General features: G+C 47.9%; 1 protein-coding gene across 13 annotated transcripts in view; it reads right to left on the bottom strand.

The window, feature by feature from the left end:
• The window catches only part of PSD3 (pleckstrin and Sec7 domain containing 3), a 575,456-nt gene that overhangs the window by 286,222 nt on the left and 264,047 nt on the right, over positions 1-25,187 (bottom strand). For 12 of the 13 annotated variants that reach the window (XM_043893683.1, XM_043893690.1, XM_043893691.1 and 9 more), the window contains 2 exons: positions 18,971-19,985; positions 15,060-15,455 (listed from right to left, as the gene is read on the bottom strand). In XM_043893683.1, the coding sequence (XP_043749618.1) occupies positions 15,060-15,455; positions 18,971-19,985 (1,411 nt within the window). Of the gene's footprint in view, positions 1-4,024; positions 5,297-15,059; positions 15,456-18,970; positions 19,986-25,187 lie in introns of those variants that run through there. The other variant, XM_043893696.1, reaches the window with a different exon arrangement.

The following is a 25,187-nucleotide window of genomic DNA, read 5'->3' as shown; positions in this document are numbered from 1 at the left end:
CAGCCTGGCCACGGGCCCCTCCCCGCCCCTCCGCGATGACCCTCCAGCCCCAAGAACATTCTCTCCAGGTCTTCTCAGGGGGTGGGGGGGATGTCCGTTTCAGCTGCCAGGCATCCTTTTTCTCACCCCTTCAGGTACTCACAGCTCCCATAACAACACGCCTGAGACAGGGAAGCCATAAGTAAAGGTGACCAGGCTGGATGAATACCAAATAAACCAATGTCAAGGTCAGCGGCTGGGGGCGGGGCAATTTGATGCTTACCCTGAACACTCGGTCACCCTTTCCTCACTTAGGACTCAGAAGTCAACACATCATCCCTCAGCTGGGTGTTCAGCCTCATTACTTACTTACCTTCTTGAAGATAACTGTCTTAAGTTGTTTAAAAGAGGAAGCAGAAATTGTTCAGGGGATGGTGGATACAGCAAGGTGGAGAAATGACAGTGAAAGGAGGAGAGTCATCATTTCCACGTCAAATACAAATGTCTTACAGATGAGGAAACGGACCAGCAAGAGAGGAAGCCACTGGGTCTCGGGACCATCGCAGGGCTGGGCCGGCAGAGGTGCTCTGGGCCTCAGTCCCAGCTCCCCCGGCCAACACACAGGGCCTCCATGGAGCACCAGCTGAATCAACAAAAGGGAGCGGCTGGTGGAAGCACCTTCTGAGCATGGACACTGTGGCCCGCCCTGCATCTGAAGACAGGCTGCAGGCACGCCGGGACCTCAGAGGAGCGGGGGGGGACACACGGTGCTCACAGAGAGGATGGGGGGGGGGCTGGTCAAGGGCACCCACCAGACACGGGAGGGGCGTAAATCACCCACGGAGCGACCTGCAGTCCCCCTGGCACTTTCTCCTGCGTTGCTTTCCTTCATCCCCGCAATGGTCTCATTTTCCAACTAAAGAATCGGGGGCCCACAGCTGGTGAGCAGCCGCCATGGCAGCGGAGCCCACACCTTCCTCTCCTACGCCCCCTCCACCCGACGTCACTAACGACAAAAGGCCAAACGCCGCGGTAGAGCAGAGGGGGCACTGGACTACACCCTCAGGCCAGCTGCAGAGTCACGAACATTCCCGCTGGACCGCAGACATCCCCGCTGGAACCCAGCACAGGCTCTGCCTACCCTAGAGCTTCAGGACAGGGCACTTCTGGAGCGCAGTCAGCCCGGCCGCTGCTGAGAGCGCCCTCGTGGCTCGCTCACCCGCAGGGACTCTGACCTGAGGGCAGGAACCATGGTGTGGCCAGGGCCGGCCATCGCTTGACAACTCTGGGCAGGTGGGTGCCCTTCAAGCGGCTTCCCAACCCGCCAGGGCTGAGCGGCAGAGCTGGAGACAGGACGTGTGCCTCGGGGAGCTGGCGAATCCCACAGAATTTTCAGTCCTTTGTCCTTTCACGCTGCAAGGCAGCTTAAAACCGGTCCCCACAGAGCTGCACAGACCACGTCTTGCAAGAATCCACTCAGAACCATCAGGAGGTCCCCTCAGCAAAATGGGACCAAAGGGACTTCAGTGTAAATTACTGCCATCGGCACATATATCTTTTATATTTTTGAAAACGAGTTCAACATGAAGTTTAAAAGCTGTAAGGATAGCAGACGGCACTGGAAAATCATGGAGGCAAATGGAAACTGACACTTTTATATTACTAAAGCTTTAGAAAAAGTAATCTAGACATGAAATCTTCATAAAAGCAAAACAGGGAAAAGAGACTCATTTACAAATTTTAAGAATTTTTCACCTCACTGTAACAGAAAAAAAAAAAGAGTAACTTTTAAAGGAGCCAAAAAGTTGCTAGGCATTTTCACATATTTTATCTCATTTAATCTCTTCAATGACCGTGGAGAAAAAAGATATCATCCACAAGTTACAGCCCAGGAAATGCAAGCTAAGCAGCTTCACACAACTGCACAGCTACTAACTCCTGGGGCATAGAGACAGAACTGGTCAACCCGGGAACACAGGAGGACCCTGAAAGAGCAGGCGGAGCTGCAGGCCATGCACGACCTGACAGGTGGAAAGAGCCAGAAGGAGCGCCCAGGCCCCAACGATGTCTCAGCTGCACCCCAGGCGTGGGGCACGGGCCCCTGGTGCAGCTCTGTTCTCCACGTCCTAACACGACGAAACACACACTCGCTGCAAGGCCGTGAGCATGAAGATGTGTTCCCCAGGCGCTGATGGTTTGGGGCTCACTGCCCATCTTCCCCCCTCAGCCATCCTTCCACCAGAGGCTTCACGGGAGGTGTCTGCCGGGAGCGCGCAGGGACGGGCAGGGGCCGGCGCTGCAGAGGGGGGGTCCTGACATGCTTCCTGTGTGAGCAAACCACCACCCCATGCACGACCACCAGTCTGCGAGGCCAAGTCCTCGCGTGCTGATGTCGGGAAGAGTAACTTCCACATAGTAACAGCCACGCTTTACTCACAATCGCTGAGCTTTCATTAATGCAGGAGAGACGCTGCTCAATGCTCCCACACACCGCACCTCCGTTAGCAGTCACAGCCACCCCCCACCGCGTTCAAAGTCCGGTCATCATCCCTACCACACGCATGAGGAGAGTGAGGTTCAAAGGCGGCTACGCGATTCACTAGCGCTCAACCTGTAAGAAAAGGAGGTAGAACTTAAACCTAAGTCCAGGCTCATAACCACTGAGCCTGTATGCCTTCCACAAAACACGCTTCACGTCCTTTTTTTCAAGCATTCTCTTTCTCCTTTATTATTAAAGTTATGAAACCAAATGTCCACTTGGGGAAACCCAGGAATACTGGAGTGGGTGGCCCAACACTTCTCCAGGGGAACTTCCTGACCCAGGAAAAGAACCAGGGTGTTCTGCATTGCAGGTGGATTCTTTAGCAGCTGAGCTACCAGGGAAGCCCCAAATATCCACTTAGAAAGAGGCAAAATTTCTATGCTGATAGGCTATGTAAGATAAATGACAATATAATATGTTGGAAATATGAGCTTAAAATTTAAAACTTATCTGTACTCAAGGCAAGAAATACCAACTTACGCAATATACACTCACCAACACACCTGTCGTACTCAGCTGATTACTCCAGACATCCAAGCACTGGGGTTCTCACCGGCTTTGGGGGTGTCCATGAACCCTTCAACTCCAAGCACCTCAAAAATGGAAATCACGTCCACACCCTGACTTCGGCCTTTGTCCACCCTCTGACCCTACAGGCGTCCTGCACGTGCCCTGGCCTGAACCTACACAGGGGCTTAGTTGTTTAGTCGTGTCTGACTCTGCGACCCCATAGACGGCAGCCCACCAGGCTCCCCCGTCCCTGGGATTCTCCAGGCAAGAACACTGGAGTGGGTTGCCATGCCCTCCTCCAGGGGATCTTCCTGACCCAGGGATGGAACCCGGGTCTCAGGGAAGACTGGTAGCTCTTTACTGTCTGAGCTACCAGGGAAGCCCCTAACGTGAACAGAGACCTTCCCAGAGAGAACTGTGGCGCTGGAGTTCCCTCAGCTCCAGAAAAAAAGAAAAACTGCCTTTACACTTTCTTCTATAGATAACTGACTGGCCTTGGAAGTTTCAAAACCAACCCCGCCGAATTCTCAGACAGATCGTGTTTCTACACTAACAGCACAGCCAACTTCCCTTCGGAGCACTGATACCCCAGAAATAAGTGTGGCCGTCTGAACGACAAAAGCTCAAGCTGCTGACCTCCGGGCTCCTGAAGTTAAGAAGGGGGCGGCTGGCAGCGCAATGCCTGTGGCCCCAAAGGGCAGCAGAGCCCATCAGGGGAGCCCCTCACTGCCCAAGCGCCAGAGCCCCGCAGGAACACACCCTGGGCGCTTCAGTCGTCCTCGTTTACAAAACAACATCCAGGGATTCTCATTTCCCTAAGTTTCTAAGACTTCTTACGATGTTTTCCGCTTGAAATGAAACAGTTGAAAATCCAAGGAGTCTTCTGTTAAGCACAGTCAGACACTGACCGAGCGAGGGAGCTGACCCGAACAGCCGCACCTAAGCCAGCACTGCCTGGGACCAAACAAAGAACATGAAGTGGACTCCGGTTACCTCCTCCGCCAGCACACAGCCTGCCCGCAGCGCTGTCAGGGACGCGAGGGGCATTCTCCGCCCGTCTGTTCAGCAGACCCTCATCGCGGGCCAGGGCTCTCCAGGGCCCGCCTCCAGCTGCTTCCTCTCCCCCCGACTCTGCGGAGACATGCTCCCAGGAGGATGCTGCTCCCTCAGGGCTGCGCTGGGAACCTGGAGAAGCCGCAGGAGTCACTTCCCCTCGCCTGGCCTCCCCTCTCCCTCCAAGACCACTTCAAAAGTCCGGAGCCAGTGAAGTCACTCGTGACCTCACAGAGCTCCAGCTTAACTCTTCGGAAGCCAGACGGCCCGCGGCCAGCGGGGGGAGAAAGGACAGCCGCGCTGCCTTACCCAGAGTGGTCGCTGCTTCTGTGAGAGAGTCTGCCCGACCTCATTTGCGAAATAAAAGAAGAAAAAAGTGCTCATCTCAGCATTGTTTATCCTAAATAGCACTACGGGTTTCTGAGATACTGTTTTGCAAGACCATCATTTCCTACAGCAAACATTCTGGCTATCAAGGAATCACTGAAATAGGCAGTAAATAGATCTGATTCATTTATGTTATGTAAAACAGCTGTGTTAATAAATCTCATTAAATTCATGCTTGATTTTATGCGACTTGCGTTTTCCTATTTTCCAGTTTTACTTCTGTCTTTCTGCTCTCGTGAAATGAAAATACTCTTTTGTCCTTGTGTTCAAACCCTGCTTCAGACTGCCAGAAGTGGACAGGTAACACTCGCAGCTGTCAGATGCAGGCAGCAACTGACACCAAGGCATCTGAGAAGTTGGGACCTACAGGACTCTCGGGGACAGACAGAATGGACTGGCACCAGACCTAACTAGTGGATGACAGAGCCCGCATCCCAGCTCCTGAAGAGAAAGCAGACTGGTTTTGCTGCATTTCATTTCCCATGTTTTTTTATTTGGGCTCTTGATATTTTTGTTGGGATTTGGGAGTTATAAGGATCAGGAAGTAAAACAACTAAAAGTTATTTTATAAATGGAAGTAGATAAAATTACAGACTCTCAAAGAAAATGCAATATGCCCTTTCAAGAATTCTTTGGTTCACCCAGAAAATGATTATCACTTACTGTCCAGTAATTTCATTCCTAAATATATACCTAAAGAAACGCTCCACGTGTGCACAAGAAGCCACGAATTAGAATGCCACGCCATTTAAACAACAAAAACACAAGACAGCCAAAATGTTCATACTATGCAAATGGGAAAATTAGTTACAGTGAACATTCACGCAATGAATACTAAGTAGCAAATAATTAATATACTAGGGCCTTATGAATCAGTAAGAAAGAATCTCAAATATTGAACAAATAAGTGAGTCACAAAAGGAAACAAGATGGCACTTATATAAAGCTTGAAAGCATGTGAATGAACACGATATCGTTTATGGGCTCACACCTATGAAGGCCGGATACACACCCACAGGCCGTGGTCCTCTTTAGGAGGAGACAGCGAGAGGGCTGGGGCCACAGAGAGAGGCACGCGCTGCAGCGCTTTATTTCTCAGACTGGCTGCTGAGATCAGGTGCTTGTTAACACTTCTGGGTGCGCCTTGGACATGCAGAGGTGTGAAAGTCAAGTGCATAACTGCCTTACAAGTGTATCCAGTAGGCTGTCTCGAAAGCTAACACACCAGGAGGAGAGAGATTAATAAGCCCCTCAACTCCCAAGTCCCCAGGCCCGAGCAGCTGTTCCTAATTGTGCCTCCACCCGGCAAGTCTCCCTGCCCACCACCACATCCACACACCCACCGGGTCCGCCAGAGCCCAGACTGGGAGCCCGGGCCTGGGAGCCCTGCTGTCCGGCTCACGCAGAGTTCCGAGTCAAGCTGTCTGCCTCCTCTTTGGGAGGCATCTAGTACCCAGTGTAGAAAAACTAATGAAGTTCTTCATCTGACAGAACTGGTCACCCAGGATGTGCTGGACTCTTTCAGAGGTTCCGAGTCTTAGATCTAAAGACCTGCCAACTTCACTGACAGGAGGGACAGGTCTATGCTGAGTATAACATCATATGATGAACCGTAACACGGGTGCTAAGTGAATGGACTGTGAATAATGAACATTTGTAATTTTGTTTCACGATAGTAACTATTCTATACCTCTTAATTTCTCTGCACTAAAGACTTCATATTACTACTCTTGACTGGAAAATGTTACCTTCTTTTCGAGGCAGGGCTGCTAGATAGGGTAATTATACAGACAATGAACTATCATTAAAGCTCCTCCCCTTCGAGTAATCGAAGGCTCTTAGAATTATTATTACAGATAAACAGCATCCTACATTGATCTGACTGTGGCACACTCACAGCAGGTGACGCTGAGGAAGTTTTAAAGACAACAGTTCGAGCACTGTTATTACTGTTAATCATAACCAACGTTGTGTGAGTAGCCATCAAGGGGTAGTAAATTATTACCCCTTTTCACACATGAGTAAGCTGAGGTTTAGTAGTGATAATTCACAAAATGTGAGTCAAGGCAGCCTGACGTAACCCGCACTCTTCACCAGGAAACCACACTGCTTCCCAGCAGGAAAGTGGGTCAAGCTCTGTATTTCTAGAGCAGGGACGGGCACCTTGAGGTCACGACACCAAAGGGGACACAAGAAATCGTTTCCAGGTTCACAGCCAGGGCCGCTCACGTGTATGAACCTCTGTTAAGAGATTTCTCCCTGCCAGCAGCAGTGATCTACAGCAGGCCTGTCCCCTTGAGAACAGGGACTGTCTCACTCGGGTCTGCATTCTGCCGTTAATAATTTCTCACGCTTCTCAAACTGTAGAGTGCTTACAGGAGTTGGTTAAAATACACACTTCGATTGAGTAGCTCAGAGGTGAGGTCTGCATACTCATTTCTAACAAGCTCCAAGATGAGAGGCTGACAACTTAGGCTGAACATCAGAATCACCAGGCTTTTTTTTTTTTTTTTCCTCTCTCTCTCTTTTTAAAAATTGTCCTCTGTTTTTTTAAATTTTAGACCAACAATCTTGTGTTGGTCTAAGCTAGCATTGCCTGGGTGCCACCCTAAACCAACAGAATCGGAATCTGGGGAGGTAAAGCGTGGGGAGTTGGCGCCCTAAAAAGTTCCTGCCTTCCATCATTCTAGATTCGGAGAAAAGTACCTGGGGACGGAGGCTCATGCACAGGCACATGAAGCACCAAGTGAGGTGTGGGGATTACGAAGTCGAAGCATTTCTCTAACATTCAGGGGTTAGATGGTTGAGATGGGGTTTACATCAATCCTCACTAGCACTCAAGAGAAAGATGGCACTCACCTCACCTGGCCACTCAGGAACTGAACAGTGGGGCTCTGCTGGGAGCCTGTGCCAGTTTAGCAAAGACTCTGTACTGCAGCTTACAGACGGTTTCTAAGATCCAGGGGAGAAAACAAAAAACAAGATTAAAGCACTGGAAACACCCATGAGGGGCTCTGAGAAGTGGATATTTGTATGCAAAATGCTTTCCAAGAACTTTATTTGGGAAAGGTTTCTGTCTTTTCTCTTCTCCATTGGATCAATGGATAAAATTTCTCATCCAATGTTGCATATCTTGGGTTAAGTGAGGTCTGCTGAGAGAAAATGTTACTGTTTCCTTTAAAAGTGAAATAGTGCACTGATATAGGAATAGATTTGCTGGATCAACCTGACCAGATAAACTAGCTGCCAATCAGTTTTCATTTCGAGCCACGATTCTCCGTGTAATAACATGTAACCCCAATGCCCTTTGTCATTTGAAGTCTTTCAGTACAGTCTGTGATAAAAGGTCATCCACTCAGCCAGCACCCCCAGCACTCTTCACACCAACACCCAGAACTTTACTTTGGTTTAAACTATGGTTTAAACTACAGACTTAGAACACTTCTGGGAAACCCTATGTCAAATCCAGGACCAGTTCCTAAAGTCATCACCGATGTACACAGGAGGCCCCAGCAAGCAGGAAGACCAGGCCCCCAGGCCTGCCGAGAGGACGACCACGCCGGCTCCCTGACAACCAGGCCCTGCAGGGGACGCAGGCGGGCATACGCTCTGCCCAGGGGGCATCAGAAAGCCGCATGGGCAGCACCAGGGCTCCTGTGAGCCCCTCTCCAGTCCAGCCTCCCCGCCCTCGCCCTCCTGAGCTCAGGCGACCCTCCCTCTAGATGAGACTCCAAGTCCACACACAAGGGTCCTCCCTCTTCTCAAACAATCTGTGTGATGGACCCCACTGCCAGGAGCCCTCCTACAAACCCTGCTGCTCTCCCCGACTCCTGCCACCTCCAGACTTCGTAAGTCGTCCACACTGGTTCAGTTCAGTCGCTCAGCCATGTCTGACTCTTTGCAACACCATGGGCTGCAGCACGCCAGGCTTCCCTGTCCATCACCAACTCCTGGAGCTTGCTCAAACTCATGTCCATCGAGTCGGTGATGCCATCCGACCATCTCATCCACAAAGGAAATGTCACAATCACTTTGACACAGCCCACACATCCTAGATTCAAACATTCACCAGATCCTCGTGTCTTTTCCTTATTTTTCAGGCTTTTGCTATTTTCTTACATTCGTTAGACTACTACCGAGACTGCTGCAAGACTCATGATATTTAAAATGAAAACCCACAAACCACAGCTTAGCAAATCGTCACAGGAGAACTGTAACTTGGGCAGCAACGTTGTTTCCATTTTACCGATAAGGAATGGGAGGTTCATCGAAGTGACACAACCTGCCCGGGGCCAAGCAGCCAGCAGAGGGGATGACTTGACCTCCTGTCTTCTGGTCCCAAATCCCCGTAGTTACACCAGCCCACCACTGTACACCGAATTTTATGAGAGAAAGTGAAGTTTCAGGACTCTCATTAACAGGTGCTTCAGATAGCTCAGAGGCGGTGGGCTGGCGTGACAGCTCTTCTCTGGGTTATTACTGTTAACAGTACTGCTATTCTACATTTATATCCTACTATATGCCAGCCATTGTGAAGCCACCTAATTATCTTTCTTGACTTTCTTTTCCCACTTAACGTCCTTTGCTTCTAAACAGGTGTTACTCATTCCATCTTATAGTCGGAACGGTTCCCTGACGCTCTGTAACTTACTCAAGGTCACACCCCTAGTAAGTATCTGAGGCGGGATCTGAACCCAGATATGACTGGCTCTGAAACCCTGGAAAGCCTCCACCCTCAGCACCGAGCAGGGACTCCTTTGGAGTTTAAAAAAAAAAAAAAAAAAACCTCACCATCATAACTCCTTCAGGAGGCTCAAAGAGAAAATGAAAACCGACTTTCTACAGAACAACTTTTAAAACATGAGAGGAAAGTCTGAAGACATCACTAGAGCAGGGGTAATGAACCAGCGAGGCAGGGATTCCCCACTGGATCTCCCAAAACAAGTTCACGAGACCAAGACCTTTTCCTGTTACCAGCTTAGCTAGCGTCACGTGACTTTAATATTTCACATTATATTAAAATACCCCCAGGGAAGTCCCTGGCAGGCCAGTGGGAGGACTGAGCACTTTCACTGCCAGGCTCGGCAAGCCGCTCAGCCGTGTCCGCCTCTGTGACCCCACGGACTGCAGCCCGCCAGGCTCCTCTGTCCATAGGACTCTCCAGGCTAGAATACTGGGGTGGGTGGCCATTTCCTTCTCCAGGGGATCTTCCCGACACAGGGATCAAACCTGGGTCTCCTGCATTGCAGGTGGTTTCTTCACCGACGGAGCCACCAGGGAAGCCCTCCGCTGCCAGGACCCAGGCTCCATCCCTGGCTGGGGAACTGAGACACCACAGGCAGCATGGCATGGCCAAAAATAATATTAATTAATCAGTTAAATGCCTGCAGGCTTTACGTTTGAATGTCAAAAAAATATTTGAAATTTACTTCAACAAATTTCTCTAAGCACGGTTTCATGTGACATTTTCCTAGACAGAAAGACACTAAAGAAAAAGAAAAACAGAGGAAGAAAAAAGCACTTCCAATGTCACCATCTCATTTGAGAAAGGGGAGAAAAGAGGCAGGCAGAAAATCCACAGCTCCAGCTGGAGTGGACGGAGCACTCCCCAGGCATAACAGCTGCACACAGATGACATCCACCCCCCTGCTGGGCTCCTGGGGACCCTGAGCGCCAACTGAAAGAACAACTGGGAAGCCAGACATCCAATGTACCTGTTACACCGGAAAGGTAATTTTAAAGGGCAGCTCTGTTGTGTATTTCAGAGAACCAAAAGAGAAGTGCCTGCCATATGGCTGTATTTGCTGTCCCTCTTTTCCTGTCTGTCTGGACCCAAGCTCAACATAAATAAACAACACTCAGCCCCGTGCATGCTCACAGCGGCCACACATGTGCCCTGCAGGCCTCGGATCAGGACTCACCGACGGGAGCCGCAGTCCTCAGGGGATGGGCCGGCGAAGGAGCAGCACCCAGACACAAAGGAACCCATCGGACACGAGTGACTGAAAGTCTGTAACTGCCCTTTCTAATTTGGGAGCCGTGTGACTGGACTCCACACAGCACCGCGACCCCGTCAGCCGGGTGCTCCTTTGCTGGACCACAAGGGGAGGGGATGCTTCGCTTTGCTCCTTCACCAAAATATCGTGTTCCATTCACAGGGTGAGCTCTTTCCTGATAGGCATGCGGCTCTCTGGTCAACATCAGTGTTCAAGCGCCTGAGAGGATTTAACTATTCCTGCCAGAGTGATTCCAGGATCTTAAGCGGCCTTCTCGGATCTATCTGATAACATAAAGGTGCATAATCCTTTAAAAGACAAAGAGTCACCACACACACTCCTTCCTAACCTGGTTCTGGAGGATTACAGCTTTGAAGTGAGTGGAGCTCAGTCCCCCTCTGGCCACAAAGCCTGGCTAACTCCAGGCCTGGGCGGCGATCCAGAGAGGGCATGGAGCTGGGCTGGAGTGCCGCGCGTGCTGGCCACCCTCCCCAACCACACCACCTCCTACAGGCAGCAGCGTCATCCGACGTTCAGGAGAAATCAGTCAGAAACCACTGCTGAAATCATCTTGACCGACAGAGTAAAAGCACACGCTGATACAGAAAAGTATTTAAAAATACACCTAGGCAAGGTCAAGCAAAAATACTTTTGTTTTGAGACCAAAAATAAATGGTCTCTGGAGCCTGACGGCCTGGGTGGAAATCCTGGGCGTGGCACCGACCATTCCTGTGACTGAGCAAGTTACCCAACTGCTCTGCGCCTTAGTTTCCTTCTGCGGAAAATCAGAACACTAACGCTCCTTTCTCTTAGCTTAGTATGAGGATTAAGAACCTTCCTTTACTAAAGAAATAAAACCTATGGCATACATACGATGCACAGCACACAAGATGGGGTTTAGAGACTACCTAAAGTGAGCGACTGAACGGAACTGAACTGAAAATCATCTTGTGATATTCTCTGACACTTTATATATCAAAATCAATACCTCAGCAGGAATGGGCTTCATTCTTTTGGTTCAGGTCCAGCTGGAATCAAAGCAGTGTTATCAGCGTAGCTTAGTCTTATCAGGCCCTCTCCTTCCTGACTTCTTCAGAGTTCACTTTATCCAACAGAGCCAGATCCCCCAGTCCGCTCCCAAGGAAACAGGAGAGGCCAGTGAGTAGAGATGGAAAGTCAGGCACACACACTTGCTTTATTTATCACTTTTGCTGTGCTGTCTTGTCACAACACTTCTGAATAAACTTTGAATGTTTTTCTCCTTGAAACCCTGACTAAGGAAAGTCAACTGGGGTGACAGCTGTGTTGTCGGCATCCTGGTCCGGATTTCCTTAACAGGCTCAAGGCCTCTGTCTGCGCCTTACCTCTGCGGAGGGATGTTTAATGCAGGAGAAATTTTTAAAAGCCTCATCATTGATTACCTTAAAAATTTATGGAGACACATTTATTAACGACCTGGAAAAATTTTTTTCTGAAATTGAACATACACACCCACCAACCACCACCACCACGTCTATAATTACCAACTCAGACTTCTGGCTCCATTAACATACAGCATGAGAGAATTAGGGAAATCAGAAAGAATACAGACATGAAACCAGGCAGCCTAGAACAGTGAATGCACCGGGACTAGGACTCAGGCGATTTGAATTCTGGTACAAGAGATGTCACCAGCTAATGGTACCCCACCCGACTCAGACTCAGATTCTTCACTGTAAAACAGGGCTAGCTAAGGCCCCCTTCAAGCTGGAAAATGTTATAACTCTTCAACCCATGATTCCTCTGGTGTTACAACTTCTCCAAAGCACCAAGAAGGTAGAGAAGGTAAAGAAACATAGGCAAGTTATTCCAGACTCCCTAACACTTCTTAGAATCATTGAGTCCGTCATACTTTTTAACCCTGAATCACAAAAATAAAAACAGCCTCCTGCCAACCTGGTCTGTCCACATTGCTAGCCCTGCTCAAGGAAGTCTAGACAGTGCCAGAGCTCATCTCTAACATGCTTCTCATTTAGTATTGGAATCGGATTTCATCGCTGGGCAAGGTTTCATAGTCTGACAATCCAGGTGATGCGGCTGAAACTTCATCTCGAGTTCGCCTAAAGAACAGTCCTGCCTAAATCTGGGGCACTGAAATAATATAACTGACCCCAGGAACTCTTTCGTAACCACCCAGCTCTGCTGTACTAGTGGCCGGCACCCACGCTGGTGCCAGTGATGGCTATCACAGGTCTCTGCAAACCACTGCCTTGCTGAGTTTGTGCTGTGCTGTGTTTAGTCACTCAGTCATGTCCGACTCTTTGCAACCCCAAGGACTGTAGCTCTCCAGGCTCCTCTGTCCATCAGGATTCTCCAGGCAAGAATACTGGAGTGGGTTGCCATGCCCTCCTCCAGGGGATCTTCCGAAACCAGGGATCAAACCAAGGTCTCCCACACTGCAGGTGAATTCTTTACCATCTGAGCCACCAGGGAAGCCCAAGAATACTGGAGTGGGTAGCCTAACCCTTCTCCAGGGGATTGTCCCGACTCAGGAATCAAACCAGGGTCTCCTGCATTGCAGGTGGATTCTTTATCAGCTGAGCTACTAGGGAAACCCTTGCTGAGTTTCAGTTCAGTTCAGTTGCTCAGTCATGTCCGACTCTTTGCAACCTCATAGACTGCATCACGCCAGGCCTCCCTGTCCATCACCAACTCCCGGAGTTTACTCAAACTCATGTCCATTGAGTCGGTGATGCCATCCAACCATCTCATCCTCTGTCATCCCCTTCTCCTCCTGCCTTCAATCTTTCCCAGCATCAGGGTCTTTTCCAAGGAGTCAGTTCTCCGAATCAGGTGGTCAAAGTATTTTCAACATCAATCCTTCCAATCAATATTCAGGACTGATTTCCTTTAGGATGGACTGGTTGGATCTCCTTGCAGAGTTTACCCTCCCTGTGGCTTCTGCAGCAAAGCCTCTCAGCCCAAAATACCTCAGGTCCAACCTATTTCAGACCTGTAATATCAACAACTCCAGAAAGCTGGATTGGAATTTCAATGAAATTATCTGCATTTTATCACAACTTATAGTTACCAGAGACCATGGTGAAACTAAGGGACTAAAGTGGCACCATCCACCCAAGGACACACTCCTCTCAAGGAGGTCCCCTTAGAGACACTCCTCTCTCGGGCCCCTTCTAGAAACATCCCCCTCAGAGATGTGCTCTTCCCTCAGGGACGTCCCCTCTTATAGATCCAGGAAGTGTAAATGTGGCTCCATCAGCCAGTTCTAATTCACGCATTTGCTCCGGCTCCACTCTGTACCAGGTATGATGCTAGTGTTTTAATCCATATTAACTCTTTAAATCCCATGGCCACACAGCATACTAAATATCATTGGCCCCGCTATGCAAATAGACAAAAGGGGTTTCAGAGAGAATAAGAGGCTTATCCAAGAAATTCAGACCACGGTCTTCTGCCTCTGAGACTGTGTCACCCAAGAAGACAATGAACACCCATGGTCTATTTCACATGGCAATGCAGAGCTGCGGGGTTACCATGCGCCAGGCTTGAATGTGCTCATCCAGTGAACTATAAACCTATAAACTGCTAATAGGAAATGCTTAACACAGGACAGACTGATCATCAAAACAGGCTCAGTAGAAACCTGCAATATGAATACTGACTTCTAAAAAAAGCATTGACATTTTTTCATACAACTTTAAAAGTTTATCCCCGTTTACCCTCCCCTTCACCTCCCCAGTCAGGAAAAACATAGTAAAACTAAATTCATAAAATCATTAGGAAGTTTAGCATTCTCTGCCCACTTATGGAGATGTTGAAGGACAGGTAAATGACCCCAGAGTGATGAACAAGAAGAGGTGAAATGCTGGATAATCCATAAAAAGACAGGGAATCACTAGAGGATAGCACGACACATAAATCCTATGTAACTTCTCATTTTGTGTTCCAAGCAGGCTTAAAACATAAAGTAAAGAGAGAAAATAAATATGGCACTGACCAAGGGATCAAACCTATCAAGCCTCCTTATCAGCAGACCCCCTCGCACTGTCTCAGGAGGACATCCCAGCAGAATGGAACCTCAAAGAGCCAAGGGCCGAAAGAGACTGTAGTCACTGTCTAAACCGACAGCCTCAACTGACAATCAAGGAATCTCTGGCCTAATCAGAGACCCACCCCAAGTCATCAAGCAATGCCAGAGGCAGAAGGCAAGCCGAGCTCTCCCGACACCCCTTCCAGCACCGGGCCGGGCCGTGGCCACAAAAGCTGCATCCTGGGCACTAACGGGTGTTAGTGCTCACCACCCACAGAATCTGCGTGGGACCCTGTAGGAATTTTTACCTGTAGGAGTTTACCTGTAGGAATACAAGATACACAGCCAAACAGAATGTCCAGAGGTTGCCAATTTGGCAAACCACTAAACTGTACTCTACCTGCCCCGAAAACCCAAATTGCTTTTCACTCATGCCATTCACTTATATCCATGGAAACCGGCCCAATGCTCTCCAAATAGGTTCCACACTCAGATTTCCCAAAGGGGGAAAAAAAATGCTACAGAAACCACCAGCACGAAATTAAGAGATCAGGACCAGTACCTTCCCCAGAAAGCGATCTCTGGGGTGCCTTTCGAGTACATGGAGTTACTGGAGCCACTCAGCCCGTTGGTGACCCCACTGGAATAGCCCATCACTATCCCGCCATCCGCCGAGATGCTCAGGACGTCCTGCTGTCCTCCCACCGACGTCCTCTCCAGGAACTGCCCGCCTTCCTTAATGCGCTGCTGTATCATTGGAGTGAGGGGCATTTCAAAGCTGAAGTAGCTATCAGGCTCTGAATACAAAGTCTCCAAGGACTCAGCACTGTAGTATAAAGAGGTGTTGTCCAAAATGGTCTCGAACTGGGAGCTGTACACGTCAGTGGAGTCTTCTGCGTATCCAGACCCAAGGATGTCATCATCTCCACCCCGCAAGTGCTCCGCTTGCTCGAGAATCCTGGAAAGCACATCGAAGTGAAGAATTTCAATATTAGGTTAATTTTTTCATTTTACTTTCTCCTCTCCAACCATATGAAAAAGGTAGCAGTCTGTAGAGCTAGCACCTGTATTCATTTGGCTTATGTCAATATATTTAACCTATAGGTGGAGTACATCATGCGAAATGCCAGATGAATCACAAGCTGGAATCAAGATTGCTGGGAGAAATATCAATAACCTCAGATATGCAGGTGACATCACCCTTATGGCAGAGAGTGAGAAACTGAAGAACCTTTTGATGAAAGTGAAAGAGGAGAGTGGAAAAGCTGGCTTAAAACTCAACATTCAAAAAACGAAGATCACAGCATCCAGTCCCATCACTTCATGGCAAACAGATGGGGAGACAATGGAAACAGTGACAGACTTTATTTTGGGGGCTCCAAAATCAATATGGATGGTGACTGCAGCCATGAAATTAAAAGACGCTTGCTCCTTGGAAGAATAGCTAGGACCAACCTAACAGTGTATTGAAAATCAGAGGCATCACTTTGCTGACAAACGTCTATATAGTCAAAGCTATGGCTTTTCCAGTAGTCATGTACAGACGTGAGAGCTGGACTATAAAGAAAGCTGAACACCAAGGAATTGATGCTTTTGAACTGTGGTGTTGGAGAAGACTCTCGAGAGTCCCTTGGACTGCAAGGAGATCCAACCAGTCAATCCTAAAGGAAATCAGTCCTGAATATTCATTGAAAGGACTGATGCTGAAGCTCCAATACTTTGGCCACCTGATGCGAAGAGCTGACTCACTGGGAAAGACTCTAACGCTGGGAAAGATTGAAGATAGGAGGAGAAGGCAACAGAGGATGAGATGGTTGGATGGCACCACTGACTCGATGGACATGAGTTTGAGTGAGCTCTGGGAGATGGTGAAGGACAGGGAAGTCTAGCGTGCTGCAATCCATGAGCTCTCAAATAGTCAGACACAACTTAGTGAATGAATAACAACAACAACAACAACAAAATGTCAATACATTTGGGAAGGAAGATATCATAGAAAGATGTTTCAGGTTGAAAACTCTTAGCACACATATGCTGGGCTATCCTCTATACAATTTAATATACTTTCAAGCTAGCTCCTAGTATGTGAACACACTAAGTCCAACAAACATGTGAATAAAATGTTAAATTCTCATTTAGCCAATTGAACTCCACAAATTTAAATTACAGCTACTATCAGTCCTAATATCAATAGAAGATGATAAATATATTGTGTAAACTTGGCAGACTAAAAATACACTTGTGCTTGTCTGACTCTTTGCGACCCCATGGACTGCAGCCCACCAGGCTCCTCTGTCCATGGGGATTCTCCAGGCAAGAATACTGGAGTGGGTTGTCATGCCCTCCTCCAGGGGATCTTCCCAACCCAGGGATCAAACCCAGGTCTCCCATGTGGCCGGTGGATTCTTTACCGTCTGAGCCACCAGGGAAGCCCAACAAATACACTAAGCTTTCATAAGTCCTGTTAATATTTTCTGATTAAATAAGACCAATAGCCCTCAAGAACTCAAGGGCTGCCCCCTGGTGACAAGAAGACAAGACTGCAGAGCGAGTTAGGTTGAGAAACAGCCAGTGAAAGACTCTTTGTGACCCTGTGGACTGTAGCCTGCCAGGCTCCTCTGTCCACAGAATTTTTCAGGCAAGTATACTCAAGTGGGTAGCCATTCCCTTCTCCAGGGGATCTTCCAGACCCATGGATCAAATCTGGGTCTCCCACCTTGCAGGCAGATTCTTTATCATCTGAGCCGCCAGGGAAGCCAAATTACTGGTCCACCCCAAACCAAATAGCATTCTGGGTCCCAAGCCTTCATGGCTCCTCAGGGGGCTGGCAGTGAAGCGGGAAGCTCAGGGAGGAAGCCCTCACCCAACCCTGCTCACTCACCCCCCACCCGCCCCCAGCTGCGAGGGTCCAGCCACACGGGTGGAGTGTTACACCTTAAAAGGAGCCTGGAGGCCTCCGCGTCGCAAGTTCCAGGAAGCACACTCCCTTAGCGACAGCAGCCGTCCTTTACCAGCCCATGTGGCTCCCTCCGCCTAGACTATTCTCCCCATTCTCTGCCCCGCAAACTCCTACTGAATCCTCAAGTCTCAGCCTAATTACCACTTACACAGAGAGGCCTTCCCCAAGCCATCAATTGAATCAGCCTCTCTCCTGCATTCAAGGTGTCCCTTCTTTTCCTTGATAGAACCCAACACAGTTGGAGGCCCCATCATTATTAGTATGTCGACCCTCCTCGGCAAACCTCATGAGGTCAGGGACCAGAGGTCATGTCTATTCGCCACGTTTTTTTTTTTTTTTTTTCTTTCCTGGCCACGCCATAGAGCTTGTGGGATCTGAGTTTCCAACCAGAGAAGGAATGCACGCCCCCTGAAGAGGAGGCACAGAGGCCTAATCACGGGACCATCAGGGACTCCCCAGGGCCATGTCCATTTTGAACATTCCTTTCACGCCCAGCATCTCTAGCCATATCAAGGACACAGCAGACAACGGAAAACCATTTGTGGAAGGACAGGAAGGAAAGGAGGAATGAACGAATAAACCTGCAGAAGCACAGACCCCAGTGGGAGGGTAATTACGGAGCCACGTGCCACATAGAAGGGCGCCTTCTGAGGGAAGTCTGGAGGCTCTCTGTGAAGGGGTGGGGAGGGCAGGGAGAGGAGTCCTAAGAGCAGATCTGTGAGCCAACCACGGAGCAAGAGGCATCTCCTTACAACATACAAGCAAAACCCTTCAGGCGCAACACACGTTCTCCTGTGAACTACCAAAGGTGGAGGGCTGATGGGAGACGAGATGGCACACATTTGAAATGACTTTGCCGCAAGGAGCTCTCTACGGTCAGACCACTAGCTCAGGAAGTGCAGACGGACGCGCACGGCTTCCATCTCTCCAGACTCTCAGCTGGTATGGATGCCAGAAATGTAGAGAAAGTCCAGGAAATACCATATGATGCCAGGTTTTGTCATCAAGGCCATAATTCAAACAAGCTGCTTGCGAGAAGGGAGTCCCATGTCAGTGCCATGGAACAACTGGACTCTGACCTCCTGATGGCCTCTCTAAGCCTAGAAAACTGAGGCAGCCCACGCCAGAGCCTCTGCGTTCCTACGTGTACAGGGGCTGTTTGCAGACAACGGGGCTGTAGCCAGAAGAAGTGCCTGAGCTAGGGCTGCAATGACTAGAGGATGTGTCAAAAGAGTCCAGACCTTTCCACAATTATCTTTCCTTATGAAAGATAACTGTGGGGTGTTTAGTTATGGTGATGCTAGAGAACTTGAAACCTGTCAAATACCAAAAAAAAAAAAAAAGCAGAAATGGGTCCGTCCGCCCAGTTTGGGGTTCACGGTCTCCCCACGTGGACAACGTTAGAAGCAACGCAGCACGCGGTCACTTCTCCTCCCGTCTGCGGAGGACGTCGTGAACCTCGCTGTGGAGCACACCCTGCAGACATCCCAGGCAGCAGGACCCCGGGGACTCACCTTTCCCCGTCCCCCTCCGGTTCAGGCCTCCTCTCCACGTGGTCCTTGTCCTCCCTCAGGAAGACTTCATCCTCTACCGTCTCAAGCAGCGGCGCGGGAGGACCCGGCCTCTCGGGAGGTGCGGAGTCACGCAGAGCGGCAGACGAGACCAGGGGGCTGGGCACTTGGGAAAACTCTCTGCTTTCAGGAGGGGCTGTCCTTCCCGGGGACGTCTGAACGTCCGCAGGGTGCCGGGCCTCCCTCTCCTCCCCTCCGGTCCACAGTGTTTCCACTCCTTGAAACGCCACATGCTTGCCCGGGCCTGGGCGTCCCCGAGCACACTGGTCAGACCTCCTCTCTCTCAACAAACCAGCGCCGCCCGCTGAGCTGTGGGTGGCGGGGCTGCCCACCGAGGACGCTGGACCAGCTGGCTCTGGCACGTGGACAGCCCCCTTTCGTCCATTACTAGCTCTTAGGCATGGCTCTGCTTGAGTCTCTCCAGTTAATAGTGCAGTCAGATCCTCCCGGATGCTCAAATAAAAATGCTCCTCAGTCGGAACTTTGGCTGAAAGAGGTATATCGGGCGACTTCTCACGGCCAGCAGGGAACAGCGCGTGGGCTTTCGCTGCTTTCTGACTGGCGGTGTCTGGCTCCTGTCCCCCCTGCTGAGCGGAAACACTAGAGACCGCAGCTCCATCCAGTACCTTTGTAGCCTGCAACGTTCCTGAAGCTATTCTGGCTTCTGTGGCTTTCAGAGCTGAAATCAGAGAGTCGATGGGTTGTAAACTCGGCTCCTTGAAGTGACTTTGAGAAGGGAGCCCTCTGACATCTTTTGGTCCTCCGGCAACACTGACAGGCCCGGAGTGACAGCCAGCAAGGGGCTGGGCCCCCTGCGGCGCCCCCGGGCAATGCAGCAGAGACTCGGCATCAAACTCCAGAGAGGCTCTCAGGCCTTCTCCACTTCCCTCCATGGTCCCATACTCCGGAAACTCATTCGTGACGTTCGGGGGGAGTAAAGTGCTTCCTCCATGATCACCTACAAAGAGAAGAGAAGAGACACGTGACTCGTTCTGAACGGCACATTCCCATGTATGTGAATCAATTCCCACACCTATCGGGCACTCGGTCATCCTCAGGTGGCCCTTTCACTGGCGCCTCCCCCCCCCCCCCCCCCACCGCAACACAAGCTGCTCAACACCCTGCCAGGGCGTCCCCGCCACTGGGCTTACACACGAGAACCCACAGAGGTTCTGGCATAGACAGAGGCAATCCAATTTAATCCAGCTTCTTTCCCACACATGCAACTCGATTGCTGCATATGCAAAAACAGATTAAAATAAGGATATGTATCCCTTTCCAAATATCGCTCATGAAATAGCAACTAAAATATTTATACTGGGCACAACAACAAATTGCCTTATGACTGAACTAACAGGATCGCTGCAGTGCAATCTCTGAGATGGAGCCCCAGGAAAAAAGATATGATCTATTTAAAGTCAGTAAATATTTTTTTCAGCTGGAAACTTCCCCTGCACTGTTGGATTTCTGTGGGGGGAAAAGATGCTTTCAGAACATCTCTGGGGAATGAGAGTGAAGTCAAAATGGAATAGGAAATTTAATATATAAAGATTTCCAGGATCCTAGCTGCATGAAATTTAAGCAGCATCTTATGCATAACCCCAATATACGAAGCAGTAAAAACAACAGTATGTATTTACTATATAGGATGCAATTAACAACCTTCTCTTATTACTATGGCAGTCACTGAGAACAAGGAAGACATTCTGACAAATACAAGTTTAAATTGAGGATTTCTGGGTAACAGTTACTGTCCTGTCACCCCAGGACCCAATTTCCTTCTGAACTTGGTTTTGGTTACCTCGTACAGAGAATATTCTCATGTGCACTGGGAATGTAGTGTCCTCGCCTAGACAGTTTTATGACAGACGACACCTGTTGCTTTTGTCACTGCTTTTCAAGCACTGCAAGCGACAGTGAAACATTTGACAGCTGTCTGAATATATACAATGAAATGACATCAAAGACTGGATTCCAAGGCATATACGCAAAACAACGTAACTTGGAAACGTGAGTTAACATTTGGTATACACAGTACAGAAAAACTGATAAATAGTAAGACATCTTAGAGTGTGTTCTGTTTCATATCATTTTAATAATTTGAAATATATTTTTAAATTAAATTTGAATCAACCTTGATGGGATCCAAGCAGCACTTCTCTGTGATGGTAGCATTTGTAACAACTTCACAAGACAGATCTTAGAGGCTGTGGCTTGCTGAAATCTGAGGAGGGAGGAACTTTCAAACTATGATTTTGAAAAGGAATGGAGTTAAAAGCAATAAAGGTTTCTCTTCCTGTGGTATAATGACAGTTTAGATATTTCAATAAAGAATGTGATAGGACTTTTAATTTTTCCCCTTTTAAGATTCAGTTACCTTTAATATATCATAAAATTGTGCAACCATCACCACTATTTAACTCTAGAACATTTTCATCACCTCCCAGCACCACCAAAAAACCTCTATCTATTAATCATCACTCTTCAAGCCCTGGTTAATACCATCCTACCTTCTGTCTCTATAGATCTGTGTGTTCTACTTCCTATCAACAGAATTACACAATATGAGACACTGTCTTTTTTTTTACATAGCACGGTGGCTTCAAGGTTCATCCTTGTACCTTCTTCCCACTCATCTGCTGATGGGCATTGGTGTTTTTTCCACACTTTGGCTACTATGAATAATGAACATTTGTGTACGAGTTTTTGTGTCTACATTTATTTCCAGTTCTCTTGGATATATACCTATGAGTGGATTCTGGGTCACATGGTAACTCTGTGTTTAATGTTTGGAGAAACCGCCAGCTTTCCAAAGCAACTGCACCATTTTACGTTCCTACCAGCAAAGTCTGAGGGTTCTAATACTGCCCATATTTTTTATCACAGCTGTCACAGTGGGTGTGAAATGACACCTCACTGAGGTTTTGATTTGCACTTCCCTAGTGAGAAGGGAGGAGAAGGAAATGGCACCCCACCCCAGTACTCTTGCCTGGAGAATCCCATGGACAGAGGAGCCTGGTAGGCTGCAGTCCATGGGGTCGCTAAGGGTCGGACACGACTGAGTGACTTCACTTTCACTTTTCACTTTCATGCCTTGGAGAAGGAAATGGCAACCCACTCCAGTGTTCTCGCCAGGAGAAACCCAGGGACCGGGGTACCTGGTGGGCTGCCATCTGTGGGGTCGTACAGAGCTGGACATGACTGAAGCGACTTAGCAGCAGCAGCAGCAGCAGTGAGAAGGGAATGGTAACCCACTTCAGTGTTCCTGCCTGAAGAACCCTATGTACAGAGGATCCTGGTGGTCTACAGCTCACAGGGTCGAACACAGTCGGACACGACTGAAGAGACTTAACACATACATGCACAGTGGTTGATGGTGTTGAGAACCTTGTCACACGCTTGTTGACCATCTGTGTGGGTTCTTCAGAGAAACAGCCATCCACATCCTTTGCCCACTTTATAACTGGGTGACTTCGCTTTTCGCTGTTGAGTGTAAGGCTCCTTTACACATTCGGAACAGAAGCTCCTCCTCAGACATGCACTTTGCAGACATTTTCTTCCGTCCTGTGCGTTGTCTTTGCAGTTAGTGGATGGTGCCTTTTTGAAGCACAATTCTTTTTTAAATTTTGATAAAATCCAACTTATCTATTTTTTTATTTTGTTGCTTATGTTTCTGGTGTCATAAGTAACAGTTCAGTTCAGTCACTCAGTCGTATCCGACTCTTTGCAACCCCATGGACGGCAGCACACCAGGCTTCCCTGTCCATCACCAGCTCCCAGAGTCCACCCAAACCCATGTCCATTGAGTCAGTGACGCCATCCAACCATCTCATCCTCTGTCGTCCCCTTCTCCTCCTGCCCTCAATCTTTCCCAGCATCAGGAACAAATTATTGTCTAATCCAAGGTCACAAAGATTTATTCTTTTTTTAAGAGTTTTACAGTGTTAGCTACTACATGCAGACCTTCGATCCATTCTGAGCTAACTTTTTACAAGGTATGGAGATATAACTTTACTCTGTCGCATGTGGCTATCCACTTGTCCGAGCACTGCTGTTGAAAAACCTATTACTTCCCCCACTGAACTGCATAATACCCTTGAAGAAAATCAACTGACCATAAATGTGAAGGCTTATGTCTGGACTCTGAATTCTACTCCATTGAGCCTGAAGCCAGTGTAACGCCATCTTGATCACCGTGGCTGCGCAGAAGTAAAATCAGTAAGTGTGCGTCCTCCTGCTTTGTTCTTCCTTCTCCTGGTTGTGGTGGCTACTCTGGGCCCCTGGCATTTCCAGTATGAATTTTAGGATCAGCTGCTAGACAGCTCAAACTGTCACAGAGGCTGGGATGAATCTGTGGAGCACTGCCTCCTAACAATATTACTATCAGGTCTTTTGATCCACGACTATACGATGTCTCTCCATTTAATTTTCTTTCATTTCTTTTAACATCTTTCTGTTTAAAACTTACAAGTTTGACACTACTTTTGTTAAACTTACTCCCCTAAGTATTTTCTTTTTGATGCTATTATAAGTAGAATTTTTTCCATTTCAGATCCTTCACTGCTAGCATATAGAAATACAGCTGGTTGCCGAACTTACAAGTTCTAATGGTTTCTTTGTGGATTCCTTCAGTTCAGTTCAGTTCAGTTCAGTCACTCAGTCATGCTCGACTCTTTGCGACCCCATGAATCGCAGCACAACGTGGATTCCTTAGGCTTTCCTACATACGAGATCATGTTATCTGTGAACAGAGGAAGTTTTACTTTTTTTCTTTCTTATCTAGATGCCTTTTATTTCTTTTTCTTGCCTAACAGCACTGGCCAGAACCTCCAGTACAATGCTCCACAGAAGTGGTAAGAGGTAGACGTCTGTGCGTCATTTTGTATCTTACGAGAAAGCTTTCAGTATGAAGTATGATGTTAGCTGTGGGGTTTTCACAAATGCCCTATATCAGAATAAGGAAGATCCCTTTTATTTCTAGTTTATCAAGTGTTTCTATCATGAAAAGGTACCGAATTTTGTCAAATGTCTTTTTCTCTGTCAGTTGAGATTCCCATGTGGATTCTGTCTTTTATTCTAGTCAGAAGTCACCAACAGACTTCTATGTACTGAGCCAACCTTGCAATCTTGGAACAAATGCCACTTGGTCATGCTGTAGAATCCTTTTTTACATGATGCTAGATTCAGCTTTCTAGTGTTTCTGCACCTATATTCATAAACGGTGCTGGGCTATAATTGTCTTGTGCTATCTAGTGTGGGCAGTAACTGGCGTCATAAAATAATTTGAGAAGTACTGGCATTTGTTTACATCTTTTTACACGTTTTTAAAAACATTTTTCATATTTTACACTTTTTAGGCTTTTAACAGTTTTTTTCTTCCTTAATCAGATGGGGGACTTAAAATTCTTCCGGTAGTTTAAAAGCTATAAATGTATTGCTAAAATACAAAGAAAGAAAAAGTATACAATCCAAAAGCCTGGGCTTTTTTAACATAGTAAAATAGCTTTAAATTATTAGAAAAGTACTTAGTTCACAGGTGGAAATATTTCCTATAGATGTTTTATATAAGTGAGAGTATGTCTTTACAAGGGGCTTCACAGATAGTTCAAAGGTAAAGAATCTGCCTGCCAATGCAGGAGACCCAGGTTCGATCCCTGAGTCAGGAAGATCCCCTGGAGAAAGAAATGGCAACCCAGTCCAGTATTCTTGCCTGGAGAATCCCATGGACATATCAGCCTGGCAGGCTACAGTCCATGGAGTCACAAAAGAGTCAGACATGACTTAGCGACCAAACAATAACACATGCCTTTACAAAAACTTGAAGATCATATAATATAAAATGGCAAAAGTCAGAGGAATCAAATTAATTCAGTTACCTTACATAATTAGCAAGAAAACAGGCCCATCAGAATAATGGACTTGCAAACATGACATAACAAAAACCAGAGCTTATCTAATCTACTTCTACTAAGCTTTACATCTCCCTCTTCCCTCCATCTTTATTGGAAGTGAGCTGACCTAGTGTGCATCTTCAGTCTTTTCCCTGAAATTTAAAAACACCTTCTGAAATGATTATCCAAAGTCCAGCCTCATCTCCCACTTCATCTTATATACAATAATCTTCCTAAAGCAAAAACTTCAGTTGCTTTCAGTAATTCTT

Source organism: Cervus elaphus, chromosome 32, assembly GCF_910594005.1.
Source record: "Cervus elaphus chromosome 32, mCerEla1.1, whole genome shotgun sequence".
In the NCBI taxonomy this organism is placed as follows: Eukaryota; Metazoa; Chordata; class Mammalia; order Artiodactyla; family Cervidae; genus Cervus; species Cervus elaphus.
This window is presented reverse-complemented; position numbering and strand designations above follow the sequence as displayed.